This window comes from Cyprinodon variegatus, unplaced genomic scaffold (assembly GCF_000732505.1).
Source record: "Cyprinodon variegatus isolate N-32 unplaced genomic scaffold, C_variegatus-1.0 Scaffold770, whole genome shotgun sequence".
In the NCBI taxonomy this organism is placed as follows: Eukaryota; Metazoa; Chordata; class Actinopteri; order Cyprinodontiformes; family Cyprinodontidae; genus Cyprinodon; species Cyprinodon variegatus.
The window spans coordinates 377,312-387,428 of record NW_015151223.1 but is presented as its reverse complement, the minus strand read 5'-3'; the positions used below and the strand labels follow the sequence as shown (position 1 = coordinate 387,428).

The window sequence follows — 10,117 nt, the reverse complement described above, 5'->3', positions numbered from 1 at the left end:
ACATAGTTATGTATAATATATTACATTTCTGACTGTATATCCCTGTAATTATTACACGCTGTAGCTTTAAATAAAAGCTTTTCTTTTAGTTCTTCCACTGTCTGACTGGCCTGAATACTAGGTCCTCTGTTCTGCATCATGATACTGTTAAAAAAAATTATTCATGCCAAGTTCTCTTTTTCACACTAAAAACACAAGCAATGTGTTTTATTTGGATTTTATGTGATAATGAAAAAAAAAAAAACTGGCATATAATTATTAGGTTTAAGGAAAGGGATGCATGGTTTTAAACACAAAATCTCTAGGGATGTTTCCTTGCAGAAGGATAGGGAATTTTGTTAGAGTTGAGGAAAAGATGATGACTTTTAATTTGTAAAACAAAATAAATCATCTAAAAATGTAATGTCACTCCCTTTCTAATCACAGTTTTGCCCCTTGTTTTACTGGTTGAACTTATCGTAACATAACAGCACTAACCGGTCAGTGATAACAGGTTTCATAGGTGGAGTAGATGACACCAAAGTCAGGTCTCCCTCATCATCGATCTCCTCGTCGCTGGAGTTGTGTATCAGTTCTGTTTCCTCTTCAGCACCATCTCTGCCACCCTTCTTCTCCTTTGTTTTAGGTTGGATGACTCCATCATTCTCACTTCCATAGTAACCTGGAAAAGAAAGCTTTATGAATATGGATTTTTCTTTGCTTCATTTCTCACCATATTCAGTCACTATGACAAAGATATAATCAGAATACCTATTGTGACCTCAAAGCTGATTGGCTTATCACCGATTTTTCTATCAATCATTGTAGCCTCCAGGAAAGACCCAAAGAGGAAGAAATCCTCAACCTTCCCAGTAGCAGTCTGTGGAACAAAACACAACTATGAGTGTTTAAACATGAGTAGACAGAGCCTCATCAGTGCAAACTACTATTAATTTTACATGAGATGAGCTGAATTAGAGCTATTAATAATTGACATTAATTATAGCACAATGAGCTGTCAGCAGCAGGTACGATATGCTTGCCTCGCATGGCTGCTCATCCAGAGCAGAGACCCACCTCAGAGATGTTAGGCACTCCCTCCACCTGAACCTCTGTGGAGCTGGTGATGTCAGGCGAGGAGGGGTCCAGGATCTCCACGCCCAGACTAATGAGCAAACGCGCCCTGAAAGACACACCTTCCCCAAGTCCTTCATTAAGCTCCTGGTACTCATCCATCAGGGTGTAGGTGCGGGTGGAGCCGTACATGTTCACCCAGGCAGGTCCCATTGTGGGAAGGAAGCCTGAGAAACAGTGTGTAAAAGATGTGTCGTTAATAACTTGGAAAATAACTGAAAGCTGCATCATAAAAGTGCTAAAACAACTGGGTAAAAACATTGGTTTGATAAAAGCTGACCTAGATGGAAAAGTAGACTGATTTTAACACAAGTTTGAGACAAGAATCCTCTTTAAGCACAGAGCTCTATGAGCTGCAAACTAATATTTAAATATTAGGTGCTCCTTTTTACAAAGCTGCTACTTTTTTACCAGGAAATCATTGCAAAATATGCAAGTTTTCTTTTGTCAAATAGAGGAAATGTTATGCAAATGTCAAATGTTTTTCAATAATGTTTGTTCAGTGCAAAGACTCATTTGAGTTCTGACTTGACCCTTCCTGTAAGCTGAATTCTTGCTGTTTTATGAATTACCAAACAAACGGGAAACCATTTGCACCACTCCAGCATAAACCATCAAGTCCGACCCAAAACAGGTCGGCCAATGATGTTGCAGTATAATTTTTAAGGCAGCAAAGCTGCACCAAAATAAACCAGGCACAGCGCAGGAGGACATACGGGGAGCTGCTGTTTTGCTGCTATTCTGTTTTCAATCAACAATTTAATCTTTTAAAGACTGCAAACAATTAAATATAAATAATTATTCTTAAAATAAGTGCATTTTTTTCTTGAATTGAAGAAGCAAATGAGACACTCTGCCAATGGAACAAGACACATTACATTTATTATTTTTTTTTAATTAAAAAAAAATTGCATTCTCTTATTTAAATTGAATATTATGTATTCCACTTATTTTAAAATACTAATTCCATTGGCAAATGATCTTATTTAACTACAAAAATTTTAGGTAAATACACTTAATTTAAGAAATTTGTACTTATTACTAGAGCTTTTTGTAGTGATATATATATATATATATATATATAGACACCAACTACAGTGTTTATCAGCCAAGCCTAATAATGGCACTATTGTCATGCTGTGTGCACTCCACAGGAGGGCACCATTGCCTTTTATTGGACTTGCATGTATGCAAAAATATGCTTTATCACAGTTTAAAAGAAGCAGTTTTCTGTGAATGTTGTTGCACTCATCAGGTCATGCCACTCTGGGCAGAAAGCCATGTTGTAAATATCAGAAATCAGCTCCATTCACTTTTTAAATCATACTGTTTAGTAGTTTTTGTTGGGTTTTTTTTGCAATTAACAATCAATCACCTTTGTCTCCATCATTGGAAATCTTCTTCAAATCTAAGAAGTGTGTTCCAATAGCCACATCATTCACTTTATCTGAGTCCCGAATCTGGATCTTCATGCGTTTGCACAGAGGAGGGAACATTTCTGTAAAAACAACTTGCTCATTCCAGATGGGCTCATAGCAGCTCTTTTGTACTGATGTTTTCCCCTGCAACCACACAACAAGTCAGTTAATACGTCGATACACAAAAAAGGAAAAAAAGACCAGGGATCAACCATTTTTTGAACTGACCTTCTGCCCTGCAAAGAGTACTTGAACATACGGATCAACCAGGTCTTTATTTTCTCCAATGAAAGCCTTTTTGACGTTGGCCATGAGGCTGGTGTTCATCCTTGGAAGTCCCTCTGCTCTGTAGATCTTCAAGTAATAGCGAGCCCACTGTCGCTCTGCAGGAACCCCCTCAGGCAGCAGCAGGTTTCTATCCCAGAGAGTATTTAAATGTTTAGAACTGTTCAGATTGTGTTATTCTCATTTGTAAAGGTTTCGTTTACCCATCTATGTCATCATCATCAGACTCGTTGGCCTTGTGTGGAGTTTTGATGGTGTCTCCTTTAGCCACGACTGCGATGTCACATTTAACGTAGCCTTTACAGCCTGCTGTAATGTCATCCGGATCAGATAACAGTGCCCATTTGTGGTAAAACTGATGTTCTGTAAGATAAAAAGATGAAAAAAATGGGCCAGTTGGCTGAAAAAACACTTAAATATTATTTACATTCTGAGGTTTTTCAGCTGTATTTTAACTCTTTTTATTTCTTTCTTTTTGGTTTTGAAATAATGTTTTAAAAAATATATAAATATTTTAGAAAAAAATGTTTAAAGAGCACAAGTTCAGCTTTATTATAGATTTTCCTGAGTCCACCTGGGCTTTAAATATTGTTCATAAAGTGCAAAGAAATGTGTCCCTCCCCCTTGATATTTGGTTTTTCAGTAAGTTGCAGACAAAGCGCACCCTTTTAGTGATCAACAACGAGGCTCTGACAAAATTCTGACTGATTATTTTAGCAGTCCTCTTTGCACGATGGTAATCCAGGTAATGCTGGAACACCCCGCTGTATCCAAGCGACCCAAGCTGCTAGCCCCAGATGAAAGGAAATTATTTAGAGGATAGATCAGGAACACCTAAAGGACTTTAAGCCTCAAGCCTATTATAAACTAGATGAGCAAAACTTGTATTTCTGTCCACAGTGAATTTAGGTTTGTCTTTGTCTCTAAGGTTACTGCACAGAGTGGCAGCATCATGCTGCGGGAGTGTGTTGATATAAACAATTACTGTCTGAGAATTAGATGGTTGAATCTTGAAATAGGACCACTGCTTATGATAGCATAATAACTGTAAAGGTCAATGGAACCGGATGTACAGTGCAGTAGGCACCAACAATAAGCTTCTGGGCTGCAGCAAACTTTAAAACTTTTATGTAAGCGTTGACTGTGCATAACAGCAAACAATTTAAATAACCTTTGTCTGATAAGAGAAGTAAAATATTCAGCTGTGGTTTCATCAGAAAATGTACATGCTATAGATTTTTTGCAGCTTGTAATTTAAATTTTCTGTGTATTTTAAGCATGTCTGTATAATTTCAATCTTTTGCGATTAAGAGATTATTTACAACAAACATGCTATGTGTATTTATAAAAGTTGCATGTTGCATTGTCACCCTTCCACAAACAAATAAATAAAACTTTAAAAGGTCACATTTAGTGAGGCATGAATGCTGCTAATGCGTATATATAAGCGTTTGACCATAATTGTGTATAGGAGAGCTTGATGGGAGCTTTCAGCTGTCAAAGCTGTTGGTTCCTGACCTGGCTGGGAGTAGATTGTGCCAACATCCATTTTGAAAGACCCAACCAGCGTTCCACTTCGCAGAAGGTTTTTGGAGTGAATGACCTACAGGTAGGATGAAAAGCACAAACATAAAAAAAAAGATCCATCTCACCTGAGGAATTCCTGTGAGTCGGTTCAAAGAAAGGAATGACTTACAGACACTTTGAGAATTTTGTCGAACATGACATCTGGAGGGACGTGGAAGTCAAACACAAAATACTGGAGGAGAGAACAGTTGGGAACGGCGTTTTATTGTGAATAAATGTAGAATCTAAGAGTGAATTTCTTAACATCACATCATAATGGTTTACTTACTTCATTGTAGTAAGGGCAGTTAGTCGACTCCTTCATAGAGGTGTACTTTTTTTCTTCCCCAATCTCCACACAGACCATTGGGTCCATGTTAAGGCCAACCAGCTGCCTGGCTTCAATCACTGTCACACTGACCTGTAATTACACCCATTCATATTGTTAAACCACTTTTACATTAAGTAACCTGGTAAATTGATAATAATATTGATTAGTACCTTTGGGTTGTGCTGCTATGAGCTAATGATATTAATAATTTAGGGCATTAACACATGGGTTTTATCCTATAATGTTCTTCTGTAGCTCAGTGTTTATGTTTACGAGCACTGTGCTATAGGACATTAACTTCCAGCCTGATCTCAAGTCTTTTATATAACTTTATTAGTTTGTGTTTCTTTTTTTTTTCCAGGATTCTCCCTTCATCCATCAAATTAACTCCAATAATGTTCCCTGTAATTATAAATGTGTCATTCCTTCAGTATGATGCTGCCACTAACATGTTTCACACAAGATATGTTGCGTGAAGAGCAATACACTCCAAGACTTGTCCAGAAAAGTTTGTTTATTTCACAAAACTGAATAAATCTGCATGCCACACAAGATAATGCACACAAATGTCTCTGTCAAAATGTCTCTGTCTGAACTCTCTGCAATGACTTTATCCTACCTGGTAGTCCATTGGTCGTCCAGAACTGGGCTCCATCTTGATGTCCGGCTTTGATCTATTCAAAAATTTAGAATTTTTTTTATTGATAATCAATAATAAAAATGATCTCTATACGGGTGAAAACTTCACTAGCTTGCCTTTTGTTCGATACATTGGTTGTGACAGCTGTGACTGAGGCCAAAGAGACGGTGTCCGGGTCTGGACCTCCCATTAGCATCCCATTACGATCCATGTTCTGTGTCTCTAATATTGCTGGTTCATCTATAGATCGTACAAAAGACAAATTTATAGAAAAATAAAATGGGAGCACTGCAAAAAATTGAAATCTAAGTAAGTTTATTTTTCTTTAAAAAAAAGCATTTCTTTCTTGAATTAAGCAGTTAAGTGATACACTTTGCCAATGGAATAAGGCAATTTACATCTAAAATAAGAAAAAACAATTGCATTGTCTTATTCCAAGTGGATATTATCTAATTATCTCATTTTAAGAGTAAAAATACTCATTCCATTGGCAAATCTTATTATTTACTTGCTTGAATTATGCTTAATACACTAATTTTAAGACATTTTTACACGTTTCCAGATCGTTTTTGCACTGAGAGCTTTCTATCGATGCCGTCAAAATGTTTTACATATAAGGTAAACAGTTTGAGTCTGTGTAATAATTAACTAGACTTTCTGACTCCTAATGAGCTAGCTAAGGTGATACCTCCGCCTTTGTCCTCCTTTTGTCCACGGTGCTTACTGCGCTTCATGGTTCAGTGGTATTCTCTGAACACTCTGCAAAACACAAATGATCAAATGGACAGTTAAGCACATATATAGTGTCTATAGGATGGGGAAAAAACATTTTAAAAGAGCTGATTCATGTATGTTTGAGACCCTGAACAGAAATTAATGCAGGTTTTCACAGCTACTTGCCAATTGTCTGATAATTAAATTCTGCCTTTAGACAATGTGGTTTTTATGTCAATTAGGAAATTGAATTAACTATAAAATAAATATTACTCTAAAAGTACATCAGTGTCTTTGCATCATCATGGCATCCATTACACTTTAGATTTCAAACTTTAGAAACTATCAGTATTTGGTGTTCCTTCACTGAAAAAAGATCTAGAAATAAGTTAATATTTCTTAAATTAAGTGTAGTTACCCTTAATTTGAGTGGGTAATTGAGATAGTTTGCCAATGGAATGAGTATTTTTAATCTTAAAATAAGATAATTAGATAAAATGGAGTTGAAATAAGACAATGCAATTGTGTTTTCTTATTTTAAGTGTAAATTGTCAAAAGGTTTCTTTTACTTCCTAAATCCAAGAACAAATGCATTTATTTTAAGAAAAAAATAACTTATCTAGATTTCAATTTTTTCCAGTGTTTTGCATTAGTTAAACAGTTTGTTTTAGTTATTAACACAACAATAAAATAATATTAATAATAATAATATCCAATTTATCGTGACTGTTTTTGAAATACCTACCAAACAAACAACCTTGTAACCTTGTGCAAATCAGCTTATCCACGAAAGGCCAAGGAACAACTACAAAACAAAGGTTAAGAAAACTTCTTCCATCCCAAAAGCAATGATATAAAGTTTAAGGTCATAGTTTTTGTCTATAATTTCAGCGTGTTGCCACACCTTGGCATGGCCTTCAGACGGGCCTTTAAATTATTCAAATCATCTGACCCTAATACTTCAATTGAAGGGGATACATTTCACATGCATTGTGAAAATAATACCATTAGTCTATTTATTCTGCAGAAATTAATCAACAAAGTGCTCCGTCTCTCATACAGTCTGTCTAGAAAGGTTGGAAAACTTCATTTGATAGGATCACTTATTATAAGAATTTATTTTAATATAAGACTTTGTTGGTTAAAAGAAAGCAAAAACAGAAAATCATACCTGATTGGCAAATAATAAACAAGGATGATGTGCATGCATAACATGATCAAATAGTATGTGATTATGTATAAATTGGGTAAAAAAACAAAAATCAAAGTTTGAACCTTTTAAGAAACAAATTAGCTGAAATTGAAAAGTTCATCATCACAGAAACTGAATACCACAGTTTCTGTGGGACATTAGATATTTTTATGTAGCATTGCGTAGCTTTGAAAGCTCTGACAATACATACCATATACCAGAAATGAGTCTTGGTTCCGTCGTTTACGTAGTTCCAAGAAATCTGGTTTTTTAAAAAAAAACGGCAACAAAAAACTCAGAGCCTGATTTTTTTTTTTTTTCTTGGAATGAAAATATAAGAGCCGCTATATCAGCATTTTACAGAGCCCCGAGAATAAAGCCACAAAGTTATGTTGGGAGCAGAAAGGAAATGTGTTTCTGCAGGTCTGAGGTCTGGTAGGAGTGATGCGATACACCGATGAATAGTGCATGAGAGTTGAACCTGAGACTGGTAACTATAACTAGCTGCTGCTGAGAGACGTCACTGTGAGCAGAATCTTCCAATCCAAAGAGGTTTTAAGGCACAGCACAGGAATCTGTAAGGATTTCTATTCCCTAATCCAGGGGTCTTCAACTTTTTCCAGCCAAAGGACCCCCCAACTGATGGCGAGCTGAAGTGGGGACCCCCTAATTATATAAATAGTATGAAATGATGTTCTATCAAACTAGTATTTCCTTCCTGGGTTTATTAAAGTATTTCCGATTCCTAGTTGATGGGACAGGTGTTGTGAATGAAACGGTGTCCAGCTTGAAAGAGCTCCTGTGTGTCGCTGAATGTGAGCATTGATGACTGAAAGACATCTTCTGCCTCCATTTATCTGTTTACTACAGTGAGTTGAATTCATGTTAATGCGGATTTAAAGACATTTCAATAAGTCGAAAAAATTACAAAATTATAAAAAAAAAATGTCTAATCAACCACAACTTTTGCGACCCCCATGCAGTACCACCGTGGACCCCCTAGGGGTCGCGGACCCCCTGTTGAAGACCTCTGCCCTAATCCATTAATCTGGTGTCTTTTTGTTATATGTTGACTCATCTATGTTGTAACACATATGTATTAAAAAATGCACAAAACAACACTTCATGTTTAAGATTCTCAAAGAAAGTTTACTGCTGCATGCCTTAGTGTAAAACGCATTAAAATCGATCTGCTTTTAAAAGAAAGGATCAATATGTGTGATAATTACATAGTTAAGTAATCAATATCGCCGTGTCATCAGAGATAGGGTTACACTGAAGTAAAATGGCAGCCAAGGCTAGTTGGAAGAATGCTTTCTTTTAATCATTAATAAGCCGCAGCTCCAAACTAGGTCTTGAGACAGCAACACTGTCCTTTGTTATTGATGCGAGTGGGAATTATGTCAAATTCTATTTGTGATGCTTCAAATTACTCAGCTTGGAACACAACAATTCTTAAAATGAGCCACATTTTGACTCATGAGAGTTTTACCCAAATGTGTATAAAAGTATTCATTTAAAAATTTAGGGTCAAATAAGGACACAGGCATAAAATCAGAAACATTCACATACTTTCATTACAGATTTGAACGGATTTGACTTGGTTTTCATCATTTAATATGTTTTGTGAACAGACTGAAAATGTTTTGTCATTATCTCCTTTCTATCTCTTCTTTCTTTCATCTTTTCTCTTTTTTTTTTTTCTTTTCTTCTTCTGTTTTTCTGCTCTATTTACATTGCAGTGTCCATATAAACTGTAAAACTCACTGCATAATTATAATAAAGCAATTTCTATGCATGAAAGAAGTGTAGCAGTATGGCAATTGCTGGACTTGCTACACTTGTGAAAGTAAAATCTTTTGTGCTCTTTTTGGCATCAAGACAATTATTCTTTTTGCCACATTGCCAGACAGGACACTGTTAGAAAAAAAAAATGTTTGTGAACTTACAGATTGGGCAGGATGTTAAAGATTGGTATTTTAAAGAAACCTTCAAGAGGCCCATTCTTGCTTTGGTTGAGCTGGAGATATCCACAGCTGAGGGCGAAATATCTGCTAATTATTTTACTATTATCCGTGTACAGTATCTTTATAGAAGAATCTTTAGAGGAAGGTTTTGTTGAAAGGAAGCTGTTAAAAACTAATTTAAAAGTCACCACAAGACAATTATCAGAAACAACAACTTCAGGAAGACGTCTGTGTAGATTCCCAGTCATCAAGGTAATAAAAGTTTCAACAAGCTTTAATCAAAGGCTTATGGACATCTTGGAGTCTGTGGCAATACTAGAAGCTCTCAGTTAAGTCTGTTTTGAACTACATGGATATCCATCGTACTGAAAGTATTCAGTCAGGTTAAAATCAAGTCCAAATCTGAACTTTTCAACCAACATGCAACAGGCTATGCGTGATGGAAATATACTAATAAACACAACCCTGAACACACCATCCTTTTGATTAACAAAATGCAGTGGCAGCATCATGCTCTGGAGATGCTAATCACTGGCAAAGGTAACAGCTGTATGGAGCTGAATAACAGGAAACACAAGGAACAACATGTTAGTGGCTGCAAAAGACCTAGAACTGTGGCAGATGTTCACCTTCTAGCAGAAAACTGCATGCAGCCGCTAAAAGAACAAAATAGGTAAAATTTAAGTATGTGCATGTAGTAGAATGGCTCTAGTCTAGCACTAAATCTAACTGGGAATATTTTGTTCACTCAATTTGACTGACGTGTGCAAAGGAGAACTGCGAAATATTTCTAGAAAGGCTTCTAGATGTGCAAAATCCTTCACCCACAAAGATTTACTGGTTCTATAATGTTAATTACTGAGTGTCGCTGAGGGCAAATGCATGACTCAC

General features: G+C 36.1%; 1 protein-coding gene across 3 annotated transcripts in view; it reads right to left on the bottom strand.

The window, feature by feature from the left end:
* The window catches only part of LOC107098345 (otoferlin-like), a 24,023-nt gene extending 16,483 nt beyond the window's left edge, over positions 1-7,540 (bottom strand). For all 3 annotated transcript variants that reach the window (XM_015395980.1, XM_015395981.1, XM_015395982.1), the window contains exons 1-13: positions 7,471-7,540; positions 6,042-6,112; positions 5,470-5,593; positions 5,333-5,387; positions 4,672-4,803; positions 4,513-4,575; positions 4,335-4,419; positions 3,020-3,179; positions 2,760-2,946; positions 2,489-2,675; positions 1,057-1,280; positions 751-859; positions 478-661 (exon numbers count right to left, since the gene is read on the bottom strand). In XM_015395980.1, the coding sequence (XP_015251466.1) occupies positions 478-661; positions 751-859; positions 1,057-1,280; positions 2,489-2,675; positions 2,760-2,946; positions 3,020-3,179; positions 4,335-4,419; positions 4,513-4,575; positions 4,672-4,803; positions 5,333-5,387; positions 5,470-5,593; positions 6,042-6,087 (1,556 nt within the window). In that variant the 5' untranslated portion in view covers positions 6,088-6,112; positions 7,471-7,540. The remainder of the gene's footprint in view (positions 1-477; positions 662-750; positions 860-1,056; positions 1,281-2,488; positions 2,676-2,759; positions 2,947-3,019; positions 3,180-4,334; positions 4,420-4,512; positions 4,576-4,671; positions 4,804-5,332; positions 5,388-5,469; positions 5,594-6,041; positions 6,113-7,470) is intronic.
* Positions 7,541-10,117: the final 2,577 nt, after the last annotated feature.